This window comes from Salvia miltiorrhiza, chromosome 5 (assembly GCF_028751815.1).
Source record: "Salvia miltiorrhiza cultivar Shanhuang (shh) chromosome 5, IMPLAD_Smil_shh, whole genome shotgun sequence".
NCBI lineage: Eukaryota > Viridiplantae > Streptophyta > Magnoliopsida > Lamiales > Lamiaceae > Salvia > Salvia miltiorrhiza.
In genome coordinates this window covers 21,953,558-21,977,356 of record NC_080391.1, presented here as the reverse complement: position 1 = coordinate 21,977,356, position 23,799 = coordinate 21,953,558, and the positions used below count along the sequence as shown (strand labels likewise).

General features: G+C 33.5%; 3 protein-coding genes across 7 annotated transcripts; 2 read left to right on the top strand and 1 right to left on the bottom strand.

The window, feature by feature from the left end:
• The first annotated feature begins 6,398 nt into the window (after window positions 1-6,398).
• Window positions 6,399-10,857, top strand: LOC130986728 (selenium-binding protein 2-like). Its single transcript, XM_057910223.1, has 7 exons — window positions 6,399-6,615; window positions 7,706-7,898; window positions 7,987-8,214; window positions 8,644-8,875; window positions 9,102-9,209; window positions 10,096-10,368; window positions 10,446-10,857. Exons 1-7 carry the CDS (start codon window positions 6,492-6,494, stop codon window positions 10,725-10,727), a joined length of 1,440 nt encoding a protein of 479 aa, XP_057766206.1. The 5' UTR covers window positions 6,399-6,491; the 3' UTR covers window positions 10,728-10,857.
• Window positions 10,858-13,682: 2,825 nt separating this feature from the next.
• LOC130986727 (selenium-binding protein 2-like) lies at window positions 13,683-19,912 on the top strand. Its single transcript, XM_057910222.1, has 7 exons — window positions 13,683-13,871; window positions 14,331-14,511; window positions 18,177-18,404; window positions 18,470-18,701; window positions 18,786-18,893; window positions 18,970-19,242; window positions 19,380-19,912. Exons 1-7 carry the CDS (start codon window positions 13,766-13,768, stop codon window positions 19,659-19,661), a joined length of 1,410 nt encoding a protein of 469 aa, XP_057766205.1. The 5' UTR covers window positions 13,683-13,765; the 3' UTR covers window positions 19,662-19,912.
• LOC130986726 (pentatricopeptide repeat-containing protein At4g14050, mitochondrial) lies at window positions 19,266-22,236 on the bottom strand. 5 transcript variants are annotated; one of them, XR_009089349.1, is made up of 4 exons: window positions 20,259-22,230; window positions 20,114-20,183; window positions 19,779-19,924; window positions 19,266-19,666 (listed from the first exon to the last, which is right to left on the bottom strand). XR_009089349.1 is itself a non-coding variant. In XM_057910220.1 (2 exons), the coding sequence occupies exon 1, from the start codon at window positions 22,109-22,111 to the stop codon at window positions 20,276-20,278; it is 1,836 nt and encodes a 611-aa protein (XP_057766203.1). In that variant the 5' UTR covers window positions 22,112-22,236; the 3' UTR covers window positions 19,266-19,666; window positions 20,259-20,275. The 5 variants fall into 5 exon arrangements, 2 of the variants coding, with proteins under 2 accessions (XP_057766203.1, XP_057766204.1); XR_009089350.1 differs by lacking the exon at window positions 19,779-19,924; XR_009089351.1 differs by lacking the exon at window positions 20,114-20,183.
• Window positions 22,237-23,799: the final 1,563 nt, after the last annotated feature.

Here is a 23,799-nt window from a genome sequence, read left to right as displayed (position 1 = left end):
TTATTATTGAAAATTTCCAACATTAAGATTCCGCCCAAATCAAAATAAATAAACGTGATATCGAAATTTTCAGTAACCTAGCTATAGCCCCAATTTCTATAAACTAGTATGTGCCCGCTCGTGCGATGCACGACCATCATCGAAATTGAACGATAATTTAAATAAATAAATAAAAATGTTAAACATAATATATATATATATATATATATATATATATATATATATATAAGTAAATATAAACATAAATGATCTCAAGAAAAAATAAATTATTCACAATATAATCTCAATAAAAATATCAATCTGAAATAATTCGAATTTTCAATTATTGAAATAGCAATTAATTGATTTAATTGATAATGTGTATAAATTTATAAATAAATAAATTATGAAATATCAAAAGCAAGTATAGATGATAATGAGTATCATTATGGATCATATAATATTCTAAGATGTACAAAACTATTTATTTACATATAGTATAACTGTAGTTTAATATAGTTTTCGAATGCATATTTATGAGGTCATTTTGTTTATGCTCAAATTTTAAAATAAAGTTACAATGTATACATTTTTTTTTTCAATTGGAAAGTGAAAAAATAAAGGGTTTAACATGAGATATGTGTCGTTCATTTTCCAAAATAAAATGTATACAATTTCAGTAAATTTAAATAAATGTGCTACTAAAAAATTAAACTCTTCAATTTACTTTTATTTTTTATTTTTAAAGAAAATCGATAATGGTTCTCTAATTACTGATTTTCCAATGAGTAATTTTGAAGCTTAAAAATTCGATTTTTAAGATATTCTATATATTAGTTATTTATCTACAAATTTATATTAATATAAAGTTGACCTTTAAAAAAATATTTTTAAGCTAAAGATTTCTAAAATGAACAAATATAAGTTTCATCATTGTAATTGCATTAAACTGATATAATAAAAATATAAATAGTAAAATATAAAAAATACTGACCTATAGTAAAAACATAAAAAAATAAAATAAAAAAATATGGAAAAAGGAATGAAAGAACCGTGAATTTTAAAAAATGAGAAGTGAGAGAGGAGATGATAGAGGAGAGAAGAGAGAGGAGAGAGAAAAAAATAATTTGGTGACTTTAAACTATAATAACTTATTGGTTTTAAATTTATTTTTTATAATTTTTACATCAAATTAAAGATAACTTCATTATCTTTAATTTAACATCCATATTGAATATTTTTTTATAAATTAAAGTTGATGAATTTAAAAGAAAATCAAATTGAATAAATATATTTGAATAGTGCTTTCTAAGTAATTAATATATTTTTGTTGAATTAGTGTGAACGTGTGAAATGAGTTAGTGGTGTTAATAAGTTTTTTTAACCTTCATATTAAAAGTATTATCAAAATTGTCATTCAAATTAATTTCAAATTGATTTGAAATCAATTTCTAATTGAAAACTGCTGTTTTAATATAGTATAGATTTGACTTCATTTAGTACTAATTCTAATTGTTCATTTCGAAAGTTTAGGGTTATCAAATTTTTTTCCCTTTTATTTGTTTATTTTTCTACCACCCTCAACGGTACCCACTATATTCCTATTAATATTTTTTCTTCTTTTCCTTTTAATTTTGAAGTGAATTTTAATAATTTTCTATAAGAAATTGATTGAATGGTAGCTCAATTGCTCTGTGGTAGCCCGCATGTTTCTCGATCGTGGGATTTATTTATTTTCACAATAGCGTTTTATACTTATATTAGTGGTGTTAATAATTTTTTTTAACCTTCATATTAAAAGTATTATCAAAATTGTCATTCAAATCAATTTCAAATTGATTTGAAATCAATTTCTAATTGAAAACTGCTGTTTTAATATAATATAGATTCTAGTCCCACATCTAAAAATTTCGATGAGACATCCGTTCCAATTTTGAAATCTTAGGGGGGTGTATTCGTTGTGGATTTCCACAGACTTTAAAAAGTCCATGGATTTTAAATTCCATGGAATTCACATAGATTCCAGACGACTTTCGAAGAATTCGTGGTTGGATTTCACCCCGATTTTCACAGATTTTCGAAGAATTTGGGGGATAATTCTTGAATTGAAATCCAGGATGCCAACGCACGCTGAAACCCAGCAGCGCTGGAAACCCAGCGAGCGCTGGGACCAAATAAATGCTATATAAAGGGCCAGCGAGCGCTGGTGCCCTAATTTCATTCTACTTCTCCAGCGCCGCTCCAGAACACCCCTCCTCCCAAAAAATCACCTTCAACTACAATTTTTACATACCACTACCCTCTAAAATCACCTTCAACGATATAATGGTCCGAACGAAGAACGTAAACGTCGGTAGAGGGGAGCTTACTTTGAGCCAAAGGTATGAATGTCCATTTGAATTGCATAGCGAATTAGAGGGAGAAATATTTAAGAAATTTAACGAGAACGATATTACTCCTCCGCATTACTTTGATTGGGAGTTGATTACTAATTTGATCCTGGTGCTGGTCCATCTGGGACCGCCGGTGATGATGAAGAAGAGGAGAACGAAGAAGAAGCTGAAGAGGAAGCCGAAGAGGCAGAGGAAGAAGACGAGGCAGCTGGTGGTTCAATCCCGAGAGACTACCATCAGCAGGTTCAGAATGATCTCACATCATTCCGTGCACACTTTGATTCATCCATGGGAGCATTCCGAGCTCATTTTGACTCATCGATGACATCAATGAGGAATGATATGAATGCTCGCTTTGATGCACAAGACCAGCAGATTGCCGAGCTGCAGCGCCAGTGGGATTCTTGGAGACCACGTTTTTGAGTTTTTATATTAATGTTGACATTGTTTTATGAGTTTGGATAATTTTATCTTTTGAACAATGATTAATGTTTGTTTTCATGAATTATGTTTGCATTTGATTCATGATTTTCATGTTTTCATTACATTTTAATCATGTCAAAGAATTATAGTATGATCATACAATTTTACATGAATATAATGTATGATGAACTGAAAATAAAAAAAATATACAAAAATTCTTAACATAAGCACCCCAAAAAATATGAATTCCACGGAATTGAGCATGAATTAGGGGGTATTTGTTTGGGATTTGATTAAAATCCATCCAATTCGAGCATTCTGAATTAGGGGTCCAGCGGCCGCTGGAAGGCAGAACTCGCTGGGAACCCAGCGAGCGCTGGAAACCCAGCGAGCGCTGGGAACCCAGCGAGCTCTGCCTTCCAGCGGCCGCTGGACCCCTAATTCAGAATGCTCGAATTCTCTGATTTTACTCTAATCACAAACAAATACCCCCTAATTCATGCTCAATTCCGTGGAATTCATCAAATCCCCAACTATATACCCATAATTATATAATTCATGCTCCATAAAATCAACCAATATCCATTTAAAAAAGAAAACAAAATAACGTCAACATTCATAAAAATTTCAACATTGAAAAAAAAACGTTAATTCAACGAAAACATAAAAACACCTCCCTAACTATTATCTTCGGTCTCCGCCTGTGTGTCTTGATCGGTTTCAGTTATATGTCTATTTTCCCACATAGCATTAGCAATACTTGTTCTCCATGCATTAGCTTCATTCCTCTGAGACAGCTGGCTTTGAGAAAGATAATCCAAAATGTCCGCATCGTTTTCAACATCTGCTGCAGCATTTCCTTCTTCAACTTCGACTGGAAATTCATCAGAACGACATTCCTTTCGGAGAAAGTTATGCAATCCAGCACAAGCCAAAACTAACTCTGCTTGTGTTTGAAAAGGAAACGGAGGAGCTGTTTTGAAAATTGTGAAACGTGATTTGAATATTCCAAAAATGCGTTCAATCACGTTTCGCAATGATGCGTGTCGAAGATTGAACAACTCATCTGCATTTCTTGGTTTACGACCGTCACCACCAAAATCTTTGAGATGATATCGAACGCCACGTAACGGAGCCAAAAACTGTCGACGATTAGCAAATCCACAATCTACTAGAAAATATTTACCTTGAGGCACGTGGAGTCCATTTGGTCTAGACAATGCATCACTTAAAATTTTGGAATCATGGGCTGAGCCTTCCCATCCACTAAGCACATAAATGAACTGCAAATCAAAGTTGCAAGCTGCCAAAACATTTTGCGAATTCACCCCATGACGGTTACGATAACAGCTCACGTCTTTTCCTCTTATCATGGCCGGGATATGAGTGCCATCTATAGCCCCGATACAATCCTAAAATAATAGGTGAATGTGTTATACAATCCTAAAATAATACTTTTTTAATTTCTACCAGGAGCTCCTGATGCGAACTATTTTCAGTGTGGCCTGAATTTGTCTCAAACTGGCCTCTGCTTCTCTTGGCGGGAGCTCTTCTCTGAGTGGACTCCACAGGCACTTCAGTGGGCTCCAAAGGTGATTTGGAGCCGGATAACGGTGGATCATCTTCACCCAGTACTACAAACGCCTCAGTAGCAGTATCGTAATTCAACTCCTCTATGGTTGGACCTCTACTTTCATCAACTCCTATTGTCCTAGCATCAGTAGCACTGCCAACTCCAATTGCGTTTCTTCTTACAGCCACACCGTTTCCAACAGCAAGTCTCAAGTCATCATAATCCGAAAAACTCCCAGTGCGTAAGTATGCATCTTTTGGGTGAGCCTAAAAACATAAATAACAAAATTATTAATTAACTATATTATTTAAATTAAATTGTGTTTAAAAAATAATTGATAACAAATTTACCTCTATATACGCATCCCATACTTCATCTGGGGCCGTGAATTTTTTGGTGTCGTTGTCATAACCAAAACCAGAGTTAGACTTCATGAGGTTTGAATACGCAGTCCAACGGCTCTTAAACCATTTGATACGACTTTGGTAGTGATTATAATTTTTATTGCACCTAAGTTTGTCATTCAGAACAGGCAATATTCTTTCCTCTACTGTTGCTTTGCTAAATATACCACTATTATCGCGCCATCCCCTAATTGCAGATTCAACCAGAATTCGTAACAAGGCATCACTTTGTTCCTGTGTCCATGCTTCATACACTGCCCTTTTTTTGGATTCTTGTGGTTGAGAGTCTCCCATAATAATATTACTAGACACCGAACAGTACTATATGAATGAATAAAAATAAAAAATAAAAAACATCAACAAAAAACAAAAATCAACTCACATGCAATAGAAACACAGCATACAGTTGCTAATAATTTATAAAGGTACAATATTCATGCTATAGAAAAATTGCATAATTAAAATACTATGAAGATATAAAATTTATGAAAAAATACCTTGCTAAAAGGTAAAGTAGAACCCTGAACTCTTTTTTGAAGGCGTGGTAGGCGTCTGGCGAATGTGAGGAGAAAACCATCGAAGATGGGTATTTAAAAGTGTTGCTGGGCTGGGCTGCCTGGGCCCAGCGACCGCTGCAACCCAGCGGCCGCTGGGAACCCAGCGCACGCTCAAACCCAGCGAGCGCTGGCCTTTCTCAGCGTGTGCTGAGTTCTGGCGCTCGTTGGCTTCTTGGCCGCGGGTGCTGGAACTCAGCGCACGCTCAAAACTCCATGGATTTCAATTCTCGTGTTTCTTGGCCGGATTTCGTCGTGTGTATTTTTTGGATGAAATCCATGAAAGTCATTCCGGATTTGAAGTCAATGGAATAACGAATACACCTAGATTTGTATGGATTTTAAAAAGTCTGAAACGAATACACCCAGATTTATATGGACTTTTAAAAGTCTGGAACGAATACACCCAGATTTCTGCAGACTTTTAAAAGTCTGGAACGAATACACCCAGACTTTTAAAATCCGTGGAAATCTATTAAACTCCACAACTAATACACCCCCCTTAATCTCAATTTACATATGTGTATTAAATTGAAGCTCTTGTTGAGATTTTTATTTAAAGATGCATATGACATATACTTTTATTAATGAAATATTGCTCAATTTTATGAAAGAATGAAAGGCGAAGAAAGAAAAAGAAAAGAGATAAATATAGTTAGAGACTTAGAGGAGACAAAAATTAATGATATTTACACAAAATAATTAATGTGAGTTTTGGCAGAAAATTAATTTGAGCTTATAGTCCTCCAGTTATATATATATATATATATATATATATATATATAGATTAATATAGCGAAGACTTTGGAAACTATAAGTGTTGTTGATATATACTCCCTCTGTACTTATAAAAAAGTATCTATTTTTAAATGGTATGAGTTTTAATAAAATAATTGAATGTATTGTGAGTGTAGTAAGGGTTCCACTTTATAGTGAGCAAAAAATTTATCAAACATAAATTGAATATATTTTATGTGGACGGACGAAAATGACAAATTGAATACATTTTATGCGGACGGATCGGAAGAAGTATTTATCAAGAGCACTAAATTTCCAAAGTCTTAAATACATAAAACGTGTATACATATCTACCACACACGTACACAATACATAAAAGCGGATTGGCATTGAGGTCTGTTATCTGAGGTTGAAGAAGTTGCAGAAAATGGGAAGAGATAGTGATGCGGTGGAAAAAGGATGCTGCAGTAAGGGGCCAGGTTATGCTAGCCCGCTTGAAGCCATGTTCGGTCCGAGGGAAACTCTTATTTACGTTAATTGTGTTAACACAGGTATTAATTTTTAGTTTTATTACCTCTTTTTTAATTAGTTTTGTGTGTTTATGTGCGCCAAAAAATTGTGTAAATCTGTTCGCTGAATCCATGAGTTCGCCAATTTTAATTCAACTCCCCCCGTCCATTATCATTTTATACACTATAACTACACTTTTTCTTAATTTCGTACTAAAAAATAATGAGACATTATTAATGGGATATAAGAAGTATTAATTATGTATTCTCACATGCTGTTCAATTAAGATTAAGGGGTACTTGGCCCTACTTATTTTACGAGCTTATAAGCTTCAATAATTTATATGATGTTTTAGAGTAAGAGGGTTTTTTAGGACAGTAACTTAGGTTGATTTTGAAATTAGGACAATAACTTTTGAACTTGTAAAAATAGGATACAAATTAATAAGTTGCACGCGCAGGACATTTCTCGGCCAATTATCGAATTTTCGGACTTTCCCGCATGGACCAAACACATGATATCCTATCTGGAGCTGTAAAAATGACGTGCTTGCCACATAATCAACCCCTCCATGCGGGTTGTCATGTGTTTGATCCGTGCAGAAAAATCTCAAAATTCAATAATTGGCTCATAAATATTCTGCGGGTATAACGCTTATTAATTAATGTCCTATTTTTACAAGTCCAAAAGTTATTGTCCTAATTTCCAAATCAACCTAACTTATATTGTCCTAAAAAATCTTCTGACTCTGATGTTTTAAAAGTTTATAAGATGTAATGTTTCAATTATTTGTAAGATGTCAAACTGTTTGCATAATTAAGTTTATAGGCTAGAGATAATGTAACGAGTTAGAAACCAAAAAAAATAGTTAAAGAGAAAAAAAATTCAAGGTATGTGTTGGAAATTTTGTTGTAATCATCAATATTTCACGACTTATTCAATCTGAGATGCGGCTGAGCCCCATCGTCTATTTATTTATTTTATTGATAAATTTGATATTGTAATTACATTCTATTCAGTTTGGTATTTATTTAAAAGGTTGTAGGTGAGATCGAAATTGCACTTTTTCTATAAATTTTGTATGCAATTGTTTCCTTTTGGAGATAAAATGTGGGGTGATTTTGCGAATAGGAGGGGAAAAGGCAGACTATCTTGCAACAATTGATGTTAATCCAAGTTCTAGCACTTACTCAAAAGTTATACATAGGCTGCCAATGCCTTACATTGGTGACGAACTTCATCATTCTGGATGGAATGCCTGCAGCTCTTGCTATCATCAATATCCCTTAGCTTCACGTCGCTTTCTTATCCTGCTTTCGCTATTGTAAGCTACTTGCAAACTTGCATTTGCTTCGTTATCTTATTCAATCAATATAATTAGAATGAAATTAAAATATTGATGATGATGATAGGTCTAGCCGCATCTATGTAGTGGATACCCAAAAAGACCCAAAGGCTCCAAGTTTGCATAAAGTCGTAGAGGCTGAAGATATAGTTGAAAAGACGGGATTGACATACCCGCACACTACTCACTGCTTGCCTTCTGGTGATATCATGGTCTCCTTTCTTGGGGGCAAAAATGCTACTGCTCAAGGATGTGGATTTCTTCTACTTGACTCCGATTTTAATGTTAAAGGAAGGTATATATACATTGCAGACTTATCATAATTTGCATCGCTCCTTAATCAATATATTCTTTTAATTTAAATTGTGTGTTTACCTACATATGTAATAATAAGAGACATGGGATAGAATGACCATTAAATCTAAAAATAATTAATTTAGGCTATATTTACCACATCTTGTGAAGGGTTGAATAACGAGTTTGTTTAATCATAATTCTCCCGTCTCACAAGTGTGTGCATGATCGTTGGTGACACAAGTTTTAATAAATGTTAGGTGAGTGTGTTATTAATGGAGGAAGGGCTCCACATTTATTAGTGGAAGAAGGGGTCCAAAAAAGGAAAGTGCACACTATTGTGTGACATACCAAAATGGCAAACAATGTTTAATCTTATGTATTGATCTACTATCATCCAACATAATCGCCCCATTTTTATGTTAATTAGGTGGGAAAAACCCGGACACAGCCCAGTTTTCGGTTATGATTTCTGGTACCAACCTCGGCATAAGACGATGATGAGTAGCTCGTTGGGAGCTCCGGTTGTGCTTACCAAAGATTTCAACATCGAGGATGTATCAAATGGGCTTTATGGGAGGCATTTGCATGTTTACAATTGGCCAGAGGGCCAACTCAAACAGATACTGGATCTTGGAAACGCTGGTCTTGTACCTCTTGAGGTAAACTTAATTTAATTTGCTCATACCATTCTTTAAAGCCAAAAAATTGTGTACATCGTCCGTTCTAATTAAACATAATTAGGATTGTCAATCTTCAATAGAGTTTATTGATCCTCAATTAATTTTTTTAACCATAATTAATTAGATTAAAGGCATTATACATCCGAGTGTAATATAGAGTATGACTCTATTTTAAATATCATGAATATGTTGATGTATTGCACAGCTAAGATTTTTGCATGATCCAACCAAAGATACTGGATATGTGGGGTGCGCTTTGTCAGGTAATGTTATAAGATTTTTCAAGAAGCTCGACGGCTCATGGGATCACCAGGTACCAGACAAAACTTCTTCAAGCGCGCATTTATTTTTTAGTTTCTTTATTAAGAATGATAGATTATATTGACAATACTTTATATAGGATTGTTTTACTTTTTCATGCATAAATTGATATATTTGCTATCTTTATTGTTAGGATTTTTTTCGATCACGTCCATGCTTTGAATGAGATATGAATAAAGCAAAATTAATTCAAATAATAGAAATTATTCAAAGGCTTCCAAAATTTCAATAAACTATACTATTTATATTCTCAAAAGTAAACGCCCTTTACGATATTAATAGATTATACAATTTTGAAATATTCTAATCAGGGTCGGTCCTGTATCTCACATGGCCCTAAGCAAAAATTTAAAAATGGTCCCTTATAATTTTCTTTTATATTGACGAAACAACAATAATATATTAACTTTAACTTTTTCAAACAATTATTCGAAAGAGTTTTCAATGAAAAGAGAAGAAAAGATAAGTTACTGCATATGTTTTTAGAATACTATTTTATTATTAAACAAAAATAATATATATATATACTATATAAAAAAAAAATTGGGCCCCCAAAAATTTGGGGCCTTATGCGGTAGCATGTTGAGCGTGTCCTCAGGTACGGGCCTGATTCTAATACCCTTAATAATTTACATAATTTCAGAGATAACTTGCTTGACTTATATGGCCAATTTAAAGAGACATGATTGGATAAATTCTAATGATGAAAAAAAAAACAATCATGTATATATATATGTGTGTTTAATATTCTGACACCTCGGAAAATATAAAATTAAGTTAATTAAAGGATTTATTTACATTATATATCTTGATGTATGTAAATTATGAGTGAAAGTGAAGACGTAAAAATTTGAGAGATGGGGTGGTTGCACTTGCAGGTATGTATATCAGTGGAGCCACTGAAGGTACAGAATTGGATTCTTCCTGAGATGCCGAGTCTTATAACTGACATCGTCATCTCATTAGACGACCGTTTCTTGTACCTTTCCAACTGGTTTCACGGCGATTTCAGACAATATAACATTGAAGATCCGTCAAATCCTCGGCTAACCGGACAACTACACTTAGGAGGTTTGGTCCGAAAGGGAAGTCCTATACTTATTGAGGCCGAAGATGGTTCCACGCACCAGCTTGATGCACCACAACTTCAGGTACGTACTTGTTAGTTATGTTTCTTTTAATTACTACAACATTAATCATCACTTTGAATCTTTTGTTTTTCTTTTAGGGAAATGAATTAAGAGGAGGACCTCAAATGATACAATTGAGCTTGGATGGAAAAAGAGCCTACATTACGAACTCAGTGTTTAGCAGTTGGGACAAACAATTCTATCCGGAGCTTGTAGAGAAAGGTAGCCATATGATACAAATTGATGTGAATACAGAGGAAGGTGGGCTTATGATCAACCCTAACTTCTTCGTGGATTTTGGAGCTGAACCAAATGGCCCTTCTTTGGCGCATGAGATGAGATATCCTGGTGGGGATTGCACCTCCGACATTTGGATTTAAGCATCTCATTAAAACTTGCTCTATCTTCTTCTTCTTCTTCTTTTGGATAAATTAACATTATTGAATAAAGAAATTTTAAAGGCCGGCCCACAGGGAATGCGAACCCAAGATCTTTGGCCTAAGACATTAATCTCTTACCACTTGGTCAATACACGCACACAAAACTAGCTCTATCTTGTTTCAACTACTTATAGGCTCCCGTTAAAATAATTAATTTCTCTATTATTAATATTCTCAAAATAATTTGAACCGTAAACATTAAACAAGTAAAATTAAATGATAAAAAAAGATATCATGTATACTTTGAATATTCAATTTTCGCCTTGTGAAAAATTGAAGAAGCGTGATGGAAAAAAAAAATTATTCCCTCCGTCCACTAATTCTTGACACATTCTATTTTTAATAACTTCACTCACAACAATGTGGGACCCTCATTCCATTCACAATAACTTCACATATTTCTTAAAACCTGCAATATCATTATTAAATGGTCAAGAAATAATGAACGGATGAAGTACTTGTTTAGAAAGGTATGGAAAAGTTTCATGAAATTTACTTTTTATGTTAATTTACTATATAAAATATAAAAGTAAAAGTATAAGTGGAGGCTTTTCCACTAACATTTAAGAATATAAAATTTACTTTTAATTAACCATATTCCGAAATTTCCAATCCTTAATTAATGTCTTTTGTACGAATACTTTTAATTACTACAACTACTCAAACTGCATTTAAGATCCTCTATGTATTCTTTTCTCTTTCCCAGTTTATTATTTTCCAAGTCCAAGAAAAAGCATTACTTTCCAACCTAGCTAGTACAATAGTTTTCCTCTGCGATTTTCTTTTTAAAAAATTAATCTCCACTGTAATTAATTAACTTCAAAACATTTTGTAGGAAATTAAAATATAAATGAGGTGTTTGTTTTAAGTAATAAGATATAATTCATAAAATAACTCAACTTAATCAAGTCTTTATTGGCATAGTCCGTGATGAATAACTCGATCTATATTCTAATAATGCAATTGAGTGATTATTTATCAGTTTATCACCCTATACTTGGATAAATTATTTATCCACTCTCAAATCTTATCAATCTCATCCCCGAAACCTCTCCAATAATATATACTTCGTCGGTCTCATAATAAGTGTTCTAGTTTATTTAGGCACGAGAATTTTGCTGAGTATGATTAAAGAGTAAAAATATAAAAAGTGGCATAGTGCGCATACATGTTTTTTGTGAAAAAAATAAATTAAAGTAGAAATTATTAAAGGTAAAAAAGTAAAAAGTGGTGGCATTCACTTTCTTATTTTAGACCGAGGGAGTAATAAACTAGTTATAGCTAATGCCAAAAATTACTCCCTCCGTCCACTAATTCTTGACTCATTCTATTTTTAATAACTTCTTCACTCACAATAATGTGGGACCCTCATTCCATTCACAATAACTCCACATATTTCTTAAAACCTGCAGTGTCATTATTAAATGGTCAAGAAATAATGAACGGATGGAGTACTTGTTTAAAAAGGTATGGAAAAGTTTCATGAAATTTACTTTTTATGTTAATTTACTATATAAAATATAAAAGTAAAAGTATAAGTGGAGGCTTTTCCACTAACATTTAAGCATATTTAAGTTTGTCCACTTAATTTACTTGTTTAGAAAGGTATGGAAAAGTTTCATGAAATTTACTTTTTATGTTAATTTACTATATAAAATATAAAAGTAAAAGTATAAGCATTTTTCATATACAATTTAAGAATTATGGCATTATTACCTAGTAACACTTACACATAACTAAGGATATGTAGGGAACGCATAAAAAGTGAGTATATATGTGGCTCTACCATTGAATATAATATACTCTCCCATCCCATTCATACGGGCTTGTTTTTTTTTTCGAATATCTTAAATATTTAGGTTTGTTTTCATTATAGGTAATGTTTTTACGTATTTACTAATATATCCCTAGGGCTAAGTTATAGTGATAATAATTATTTTCGTGATAAATAAGAATAACGAATAAGTTATTACTCCCTCCATTCCACTAGAATTGACACACTTGCCTTTTTTGTTTGTCCCACTAGAATTGACACTTTCCTAAAATGGTATGTGGTCCCTACATTCTCTACACACATAAAATAAGTGGACCCTACCTACTTTACACTCTTAACCTTTTATTCTTAATCTCCGTGCCCAACTCAAAAGTGTCAATTCTAATGGGACAGAGGGAGTATATGTTTACGAATAAACTGTTTGTAATATACGAAGAATGTGCTCAGTTAATATAATGAAATTTTTGTCCGTCCAAGATTTAAACCTAGATTTGAATGACTATTCGTGTATTACAAGCAAGCAGCTTATTTGTATTTTCATTTTACACGATAACTTTGAATAAATTAATATCAGCTATAGGATTTGAATATCTGATGTTCCAAATTCATTCTCATATCTTACCACATTTGGTCATTCTCACTGAATTATTTTTCTATAATCTTATTTAATTTTTTTATTTACTCCAACTTTAATTTATCATTAAATAATAATTAATATTGATATATTAGAAAATTTACTTGTTTATTTTTATTTTTAATGATTTTCTTAATCATTATATAAATTCTAATCAACCTATATAAATGAAAACATATGAACTATAATATAATTTACCCTGTGTCGACGAAAAGTATGTTATAATTTGCGAGACACAAATTTTGATAAAATTATGTATAAAAAATAAATAGAAGATGTTTTATGGATAAATGAAAACGAAAAATTAGAAGAATAATTTGTGGACAAGAGAGTAATACTAATAAATCAAAGAAAATAATAGTAAATCCTAGTGGGGCCATTGGCCCTGATTATAGGTGACGATGCTGAAACATGTGTTGCACACCTCCAATTCCAAGCCAAACACAAAAGGTAAACGTTTTCTATATTTCGTGCGTAGTTGTGTGCTCACCTATAAATAAAACCTAGTACTAGTTTAAAACAAAAACCATTGCAAGAAACCAACAATATTCCAAAATTTTAAAATAAAACATGGCTAAAAATGGATGCTGCAAGAAGGGAGCTGGATACGCTAGTCCCATGGAAGCCATGTCCGGTCCCAAAGAAACTCTTCTTTACGTTACTTGTATTTACACTGGTATTTACATTTTTCATTTTTGCTCCTCTACAAATTAAAACATCTTCCTAGTTTATTTTCCAAAACAACTCACTAACTATATATCATCTTTTCACATATATTTACACACATTGTTACTAATGGACCCATCATTTTTAAAAACAACCCTATTATTAATTAACATCACATTTTCTAATTTATGGCACTTACAAATACACAACTTACTTTGCTTAAAATTCATGTCCACTTCTTCAAAAAAATGTTTAACGAACGGAAGGAGTTTTATCTCATTTATTTTGACGTAATAAAATATTTGGATATGCCATATAAAATATCGGGCAAAATCTTTTTTCTTGGGCTAGATAAATTTTATACTTAACTTATAATTTTATATCACTTTATAAAAAATGAATAAGTATATTATGATTCAAAAAAAATATAGCTATAAATTTTTATTTGAATAAATTTGTTGAGGAACAGGAAGGGAGAAGCCTGATTACCTTGCGACGGTGGACGTGGATCCAGTTTCGGCGACTTATTGTGAAGTGATACACAGACTGGCGATGCCTTACGTTGGTGATGAACTTCATCATTCTGGATGGAACGCCTGCAGTTCTTGCCATCAAGCCACGCGTCGTTTTCTTATCCTACCCTCGCTACTGTAAGCCTACCACCTTTCCTTCTTCTCGCAGGACTGCTTCAATTTGGATATACTATTGTTTATACTAATTTAATCAACTTTGTTAAATCTAATTTATGTTTTATTCTGGAAAAACATAATGTTAATCTATAATAAAATAATAGGTCTCATTTCAAAAAAGGTTGTTGAGTGTATTGAGAGTAGAGAAAAAATTGGTGAGTGTATTGAGAGTGGTGAAAATGTGATATAATTAATATTGAGAGTTGTGAAAAAAGTGAAAAATAAGTAATTATAAGTGGTGGGGTATAGTCTAAAAATAGGTAGAAAGTTTTTTTGTGAACGTCCCAAAAAGGAAAGATAAGAAGTTCTTTCATGAACAGAGAGAGTATTAAAAAATAAATTTCAATTAAAAATTAATTTCAAAATTGAATGGCAAATTTGTGATCATAATAAAAGTATATATATATATATATATATATATATATTATTTTCTTTCTCTTATTTTTCTATTTTATTTCTTTTGAAAATTACATAATTCAGTTAATTATAAAATATTTAATATGCATATCAAATTAAATATCATGACAAGTGCTTTAATTTGATACATGTTATGTAAGTATTAGATTTAAAATATCAAAGTTATATTTATTTAAAGATTCTTCCATCTCCTTTTTTTTTTAATAAAATTATTTTGTATGCATATTTTGGTATCTAATTATATTTTTAGTAAAAATATGTGAGACTTTTACTCCACTTTAATTATTTTAATATTCATATAAAATGTGAGACTTTTATTTTACTCACAATACACCCAACTATTTTATTAAAATACGTGTCGTTCTCAAATGGATATTAAAAATTGAGATGGAGGGAGTAATAATTTTTTAATAATTAAATTAGTATCAACTTTATATAATAATAAAATATAAAAATATTTTTTGTATGTTACACCAGTATAAATACTACTCCCTCCGTCCCATAATAAGTGGCCACATTCTTTTCGGCACGGAGATTAAGAAATTGAGTGTTATATGTTTTAATAGAGTGTGGCCTACAATTGTTGACCAAATTAGTGAGTAATTGTTGACTTAATTAAAGTAATTTTGGCATTTTTAGAAAGTGGCCTACAATTGTTGACCAAATTAGTGAGTAATTGTTGACTTAATTAAAGTAAACTTTTGCCATTTTTAGAAAGCAGCCACTTATAGTGGGACAGACGAAAAAGGAAATGTGGCCACTTATTATGGGACGGAGGGAGTACTTTTATTTTATTTTTCACTGTCGTCATTTAACATTGATTTAATGTCAGTTGACCTGGACAATAGTACTGCTGTAATAGAAATTTTATTAAAAGAAACCTGGACAATAGTACGTAAGGCTTATCTTTCATCTTTCATAGAATTAATTAATTAATAACGGCCCAATTTTCTCACCACTTGCCACGTACACGGGAAGTTAACGTGCGGGTTATTTTATTTCCTTGTTAAATGATTGGAGGTTCCTCAAAATTTATTTATCCATCACATAGAAATGATTATAGATATCAATCCAGCAAATTCATCAAGTTTCGGTTATATGTTATATTAAAAATAGAGTTCTCAATTTTAAATTGATTTCAAATTAATTTTAAAATTAAGTAAAAAATTTGTAATTATAATAAAATTAAAAATTTATTAATAAGATTTATTTATAAGTTATACATCTTTTTTTCTTTTTCATTAACTTTTTATTTATCTATTTTATTTCTTTTCTAAAATTATGAAATTCAACTAATTATAAAATATTTGATATGCATATCAAATTAAAAATCATGACAAGAGCTTTAATTTGATATATGTTATGTAAATATTAGATTTAAAATATAAAAATTATACTCCCTCCGTCCCGCCCAAAATGCTACATATTCCTTTTCGGGCCGTCCCAAGGAAGATGTTACATTTCTATATTTGGCAAAAATAAAGAATTTTAAACACTTAATTAACACTAATTAAGTATTTTCTTATTACTTTCTTTCTCCTACTTTATCACTTTATTACATTCTCTTCCTTAATTTATTATTTTATCACTTTATTAATTATTATTACACACTTAGAACATTAATCTACAACTCTTTAAATCCCATGCCAAAAAGCAAATGTAGCGTCTTGGACGGGACGGAGGGAGTATTTATTTAAAGATTAAAACTTAAGAAAATTCTCTCTCCTCTCTCCTCTATTTTTTGAATAAATCTACTTTTTTCAATTATCTTTTAACTTATATTGTTTTCTTTTTTCACAATATCAATAAATTTTTTTTATTAATGTGAATTGTTCTTTATTTTTATATTAAACTAAAATATTTATCTTAAATTACATTAATTTTTAATTATATTTAGAATTTTTTTTATATAATAATCAAATTAATATCAATTCTATATATAATGAAATATAAAAATATTTTAAATGACATATTTAAATACATAAATATAAATATAAACATAATCATTATTAAAATGATGCTATTATAAAAGAAAAGGAAAACGAATAGACCAAACTATATTTTAAAAATAAAAATATAAGCAAATGCAAAATAATATTTTTAAAATAAAAATAAAATAATCCACATTAATTACTCAATAAAAACTCGAATTTGGAAATATAAATTTTTAACTTTGTATAAAGTGTAATAATAATTATAGTTAATAAATATTTAAAAATTATTTGATAATGAAAATTATCATTACACATTATTATTATAAATATACTTTCAAATATGATTTTTTATTTATGATTTTTTACACGATTTTTGATTTTTCTCAAAAATAAATAAAAAATTATTTTAAATACACAAACTTTCGCATTTTTTGAAATTTCCAACGAAAAGTCAACTCCGATGAAGTTGAATTTGACGTGAAAGATATATATGATGTTAAATACTTTAAAATTTGGATAGTTCAATTATTGTGAAATAAATTGTACCAAATTAAACCTTTAAGATAATCCGCATCAAAATAATTTGACGCCATTTTAGATTCAATTTCATCTGAGTTGACTTTCCTAGAAAATTTTGGAAATTATGAAAATTTCTGTATTTAGAACAAATTTTTATTTGGTTTGGGAAAAATAAAAAATTATGTAAAGTTTGTGAATTTAAAACAAATTAATCCTTTTAATATATATATATAACTAATTATTCATCTACAAACTTATATTAAAATTAATACAAACAAAATATTTTTAAATAAGAGTTATATTCTAAACTATTACTCCCTCCGTCCACAATTTAATTAAAGCCCTACTTGCTCTTAATTTTTTGTCCACAAATTAAATTCATATTCTATTTTTTGTACTTTTTTATTCTTGTTCTTTTCCTATATTTACTATCATTTGCCACTAATGGACCCACCTTAAACACCTTTATCGTTTTTATATTCTATGTTTACTACTTCATTTTATCACTAGTGAACCCACTCACAACACATTTATCACTTTAGTCAATTATCTTTATCACTTTATCCACATCACTTTTTTCAGCTTTCTTAGTCCCTGTGGCCACACCAAAGTGGGGGGAGGGAGTAGTATAATTAAAAGAATATGTAAAACACAAGATATGTAGTTTGTTTTGGCTTTAAAAACACACACATGATACGAGGGCTCTTGAGATGGAATTCTTGGATAGCAAGTAAGAAAATGGTATATATGTCTCAGGTCGAGCCGCCTATATGTGGTTGAGACGTTGAAAGATCCAAGGGCTCCAAGCTTACACAAGATTGTTGAACCTCACACTATTCTCCACAAAACTGGACTCGCATACTTACACACTTCTCACTGTCTGCCTTCCGGTGATATCATGGTTTCATGTCTCGGAGACGAACACGGCAACGCTCAAGGAAGCGGATTCTTCTTGTTGGACTCCCATTTTAATGTTAAAGGAAGGTATATTGATATGCATAGTATATGATTTTGTAAGAGAAGATTGGATTAATTGGATGATTAATTAGGTGGGAGAAAGATGGGCACAGTCCCCTTTTCGGGCATGATTTCTGGTACCAACCTCGCCATAATACGATGATCAGCTCTTCCTTTGGAGCGCCTGCTGCTTTCACCAAAGGTTTCCACCTCCACCATGTTTCCCAGGGTCTTTATGGAAAACATCTGCACGTCTACGATTGGCCCAATGCCCACTTGAAACAGATATTGGATCTTGGAGACACTGGTCTCATACCTATTCAGGTAAATACGTATCATTTCTCTCTGACTCTGACTCCCCAAATTAATAACTACTCTATTTACTAAACCATGCATGCATTATTACAGCTCAAATTCTTGCATGATCCAGCCAAGGATACTGGATTTGTGGGCTGTGCTTTGTCAGGCAACGTCATTAGATTCTTCCAGAAGCAAGATGGATCATGGGATCACGAGGTATATATATTTTCAAGACTAGCTAGCTAGGAGATTGAAATCTGAAAAAAAAAAAAAAGGCTTAATTAATTTACAGGTAGCAATTGCAATGAAGGCCATCAAGGTGCAGAACTGGATTCTTCCGGAAATGCCTAGTCTTGTATGTGATGTTGTGATATCTCTTGACGATCGTTTCATGTACTTAGCCAATTGGTTCCATGGTGATGTAAGACAGTATGATATTCAAGATCCTACAAACCCTCGCCTCACAGCCCAAATCTGGGTTGGAGGTCTCATTCTTAAAGGTAGTCTTATCGTTGCTCACAACCAAGATGGTTCCACTTACCAGGTTGATCATCCACAACTTCAGGTACATCACCTAAAACTATTCAATTTTAATATCAATAATATATATTTGCATCAAAAATATATAAATCGCACCTTAAATCATTTTGGTGAGTCGCCATTAAAAATAGGAAGCTAATAACTCATTTTGTTTCCATTTAGGGACATGAATTAAGAGGAGGACCACATATGTTACAGCTGAGTTTGGATGGGAAGAGGCTTTACGTCACAAATTCTCTCTTCAGCGCTTGGGATCGTCAATTCTATCCCGACCTTGTTCAGAAAGGTGGCCATATGTTACAGATTGATGTTGATACAGAGGAAGGAGGCCTTGTGATCAACCCCGAGTTCTTCGTGGACTTCGGGGCTGAGCCGGACGGCCCGTCTTTGGCTCATGAGATGAGATATCCCGGTGGTGACTGCACCTCTGATATTTGGATTTGAGCTCTCTGTCAAAGACCATGTAATGGAAACATTATAGTTAAATGCTAATGTCTTCATCTTGAATGAAGGCAACTAAAAATAAAGCCAAGTCTTCCTTGTTCATAACTGTATGATTACCTGCTTTCTGGGCAGAATGGTTAAAACTCTATTGTGATTTCTGTATGTTGTGGTGGTTTCATGTTTAATCACCAGTTCTTGTTAATACAGTTCTTGTTAGACTATCTCACGGGTAGTCCACATTTGTTTGAGAAGTCCACATATAACTATACAAGTATTAATACTTCAAAATATTCCCACAAAAAGAGAGAGAGAGAGAGAATATAATGATTAATAGTATATTGGTTATAATCAAGTGTAGAAGAAAACAGTTTTTGAAAGACAGTGAGTTCAGATACATTTCGACAAATATAATGATCAAGCATCAACTAGAATCTTCTCAATTCAAATATTACCTCAAAAAAGTCTCTAAATTTTGCAAGAAAGTCATCACATAACTGATCAAGACAAGTCCAGGAAGGCCACCTGAGTGTAACTAACACATAAGCAACCAAAATACTCAACTCAAATTGAAACAGAGGCTTAGTTCTTAGTTCTTACCATCAGATGTTGGATGATCACCAGAAGTCGCGACAAGAGCACTCGCCATCCTTAAAATGATGGAACCTATTGATATCTCTCACAATGATTTCCCTACTAACGATGCTGCAGATGAACTTGAAGACAGTGTGGCAGTCACCACAAACACGAAGGTTCTTAAGAATACGTATGGATGTCCCCGGAGCAGATTTGAGCAGCCCATAAGCAACAGCTGATCTCTCACTATGCCAAAACAACTGTGTCTCCTTCTCTTGCAGTCCCATGTCGTGCAACACCAAAGAAGTGTCGGGCACATAGCCTCTCCTCCTCATCTCCACATCCAACTCTTCCAGAAGACGGAAAATCTCATCCATCATGGGATGTGTCGCCTCACCGGCATAAAACACTTGGATCTCCTTCCCTAGATCAACACAGCTGTAGCCAGGTTTCTTCTTCAACTCCATTGAAGCCATCAGTCTTCTCACTTGAGACACTCGTTCCCACATAGCAGCACGTGCATAGATGTTAGACATTAGTATACATGTTGACGATTCCTCTGGTCCTAACTGGAGCACATGATCTGCAATTCGAACCCCTATTTCCTTTTGCTCTCCTTGACAACAAGAACTCAATATAGCAGCCCAAGCAGCTTCATCGGGTTTGAATGGCATGGTGTTAAGCACATCCTCGGCCTCTTCAATCAATCCAGAACGACTATAAAGATCTACTAAGCATGTATAATGGTGGAGCGATGGTCTCAATCCATAATCCTTAACCATAGAATTGAAAAGATGACGGCCTTTGTCAACTAAGCCAGCATGACTACAGGCATAGATTATCCCAGTGAATGTCACTTCATTAGGCTTCAAACCAGCCAAAGTCATCTTATCATACAACGACAGTGCTTCAACAGCCCGGCCATGCTGTGCCATCCCAACTATAATCGAGGTCCAAGAAACAATATCCCTCTTCCTCATATTCCCAAAAATCTTCTCTGCAGCTGATACATCGCTGCATTTAGCATACATATCAATCAAGGTATTACCAACATACGAGTTGGACTCATAGCCAAGACCAATAACTAAGCGATGAACTTGTTTCCCGAGTTCTAACATAGCTAAAGTAGCCGAACCAACAATCAAACTCGAAAGAACAAATGGTCCATCTAGATCAACTCCTTCTCTCCTCAACTCTTTGAAAAGATTGAATGAGTCAAGACACAGCCCAGCCTGCATGAAGCCCGATATCAACGCTTTCCAAGTGTAGGAATTTTTGCAAGGCATATCACGTAAAAGATCGAGCGATTCGCTCTTCTTGCCCACCTTTGCATACCCGTATATCAAGCTAGTCCAACAAACCACATTCTTCGATACAATTGAATCGAAAACTTTACGAGCTCTATCAGGGAACCCGCATTTCGCGTAGAAATCAACTAGACTCGACTTAACTACATCATCATCTGAAGATATTGACACAATAAACTGCGCGTGCAATTGCTCGCCGATTTTCAAAGCAGTACAGCCAGCGCAAGCATTAAACAGAGTGGCATAGATGAAATCGTCGGGCCGTAAATTATCCTTAGACACCGCATCGGAATACAAGAAGAGGGTTTTCTTGGGGAGGTTGGCGTGGTTGTGTGAGGTGAAAATCGAGGCCCAAGACGCTAAGTCTCTGTTGGGCATTTCGTCGAACAGTTGGAGTGCGTCTTTGAGGCAGCCGCACTTGCCGTACATATCTATTAGCGTGTTGGAGAAAAGGGGGCCGTGACGGTCGAAGCCGGATTTCACGACATGGGCATGGAGTTTCTTGCCCTCCATTGGGAGACGAAGCTTTATACATTGCTTTATTTGACGCAAAATCTCAAAATGATTCATTCATTCCTCTCGAGTTTAAAGGAACAGCAGTCGGGGCTGGGTAATGTGATTTTCTGGTTTTTATCTACCAGGGGAAGATTTTCGGTCCTTTTGTTTTACCTTTAGGCAAAAGGTAAAAAATTGATGCGACTTTTAAAATTTATTTTACTTATGTAATGTATTAAAAAAAAATTGTCTAAAAAAATGATTTTTAGAATTTCTTTCTTTATTTATTTTATTTATTTATGTAATTTTTAAAAAATAAAATATTTCTTCTAAAAAAACTACTACTAATATTTTTATGGCTATTTTTACATTTCCCTCGTATTATATCTTCTTCTTTTTCATTAATTATAAAATTGTGTAGTTTTACAAGTTTCGATTAAAAATATAATACAATTTATTTTAAATTTTAAGAATTGTTTAATAATTTAATATAAAGAGGATTTATTGATAGGGGATATAAGCCCTATATTCCTGGTTTATCTCTCCTTATCTGCTGTTTGATGGGGTAGTTTAATTATAAGCCAAGCCCGCATTTAATTCAAGGCCCGCAGCAATTTCACTGTTCCAGCTACATAATTGATCCAGCGCCCACCACCATATATTTAATCTCTATTTCTACAGTGTCTGAGATTACATTGAAGTTGTCGACTTTGTCCCTGAATTCATTTCACTCATTTCATCCATTTCTTTTTCTTTTTTGACGGCGGCGTGTTAAACGGGGAGGGAGGAGGCGCGTCGGTGTATTGTTTGGGGGCGTGGTGATGTATATGAAGGCAGACGAGAGCATTCGGGATGGGGGAACGACGGCGCTGGGCAAATCTGGGGGGAGGCGCGGAGGAGGAGGGGTTGTAGACAGTGTAGACGAGGAGGACGACGAGAAGCATGCAGACGGAGACAGGCGCCATCACGCCGATTATCTCTTGGCCGATGGTTTCCAGAACGCTTCCACTCTCCATTTCCGCTGTCCGTTATCGGCGACGGGGAGAGCGGCGGCGGGATCGGTCGAATTGGGGGCAGATTGGAGGGGAAATCTGTAGCGGATTAAATTAAAAAAAATCAGAGGTTTTGGAGCTTTTTTGTCTCAGGGGGTAGGAACGAAGACTAGTACACAACTGCGGTATTTATTACTGTTGAAAATATAGATCACACATATTGGGAAACGACGGCGGCGCTGGGCAAATCTGGGGGGAGGCGCGCCGCAGAAGAGAGTGGAGGGCGGCGGCCGGGAAAGGGGTGGGGGGTTACGGCGCTGGGCGAATCTTGAGGGGAGGAGGGGGAGCGGCGGCGCTGGGCAAATCTGGGGGGAGGCGCGCCGCAGAAGAGAGTGGAGGGCGGCGGCCGGGAAAGGGGTGGGGGGTTACGGCGCTGGGCGAATCTTGAGGGGAGGAGGGGGAGCGGCGGCGCTGGGTAAATCTGGGGGGAGGCGCAGAGAGTGGATCCCCAATTTTTGGTTTGTGGAGAATTGATGATGAAGGTGATGAGGTTAAAATAGTAATTTCACTTATTAATTAAAATTTTAATTTAAACTATCAAACAACTAAATGATGTTATCTAGGTTTTAGTTTTGATCTATCAAACACTAAAATACATTACTAATCTCACTCAATTCATATTATTTTAACTAGGTTTTATTTATCACTCTTTATTTCAAGTAGCTATCAAACTGGCCCTTAGTACAACATAAGAATCCTTTGCATCCAAAC

What these genes read in the sequence shown, in the direction of transcription:
- LOC130986728 (XM_057910223.1), top strand. Translation starts at nt 6,492, where the DNA reads ATGGGAAGAGATAGTGATGCGGTGGAAAAAGGATGCTGCAGTAAGGGG. An exon ending in ACGGCTCATGGGATCACCAG is followed by an intron (nt 9,210 to 10,095) that starts GTACCAGACAAA and finishes TTGCACTTGCAG; the next exon opens with GTATGTATATCAGTGGAGCC. An exon ending in TTGATGCACCACAACTTCAG is followed by an intron (nt 10,369 to 10,445) that starts GTACGTACTTGT and finishes TTTTTCTTTTAG; the next exon opens with GGAAATGAATTAAGAGGAGG.
- LOC130986727 (XM_057910222.1), top strand. Translation starts at nt 13,766, where the DNA reads ATGGCTAAAAATGGATGCTGCAAGAAGGGAGCTGGATACGCTAGTCCC. An exon ending in CTGGTCTCATACCTATTCAG is followed by an intron (nt 18,702 to 18,785) that starts GTAAATACGTAT and finishes GCATTATTACAG; the next exon opens with CTCAAATTCTTGCATGATCC. An exon ending in TTGATCATCCACAACTTCAG is followed by an intron (nt 19,243 to 19,379) that starts GTACATCACCTA and finishes GTTTCCATTTAG; the next exon opens with GGACATGAATTAAGAGGAGG.
- LOC130986726 (XM_057910220.1), bottom strand. Translation starts at nt 22,111, where the DNA reads ATGAATCATTTTGAGATTTTGCGTCAAATAAAGCAATGTATAAAGCTT.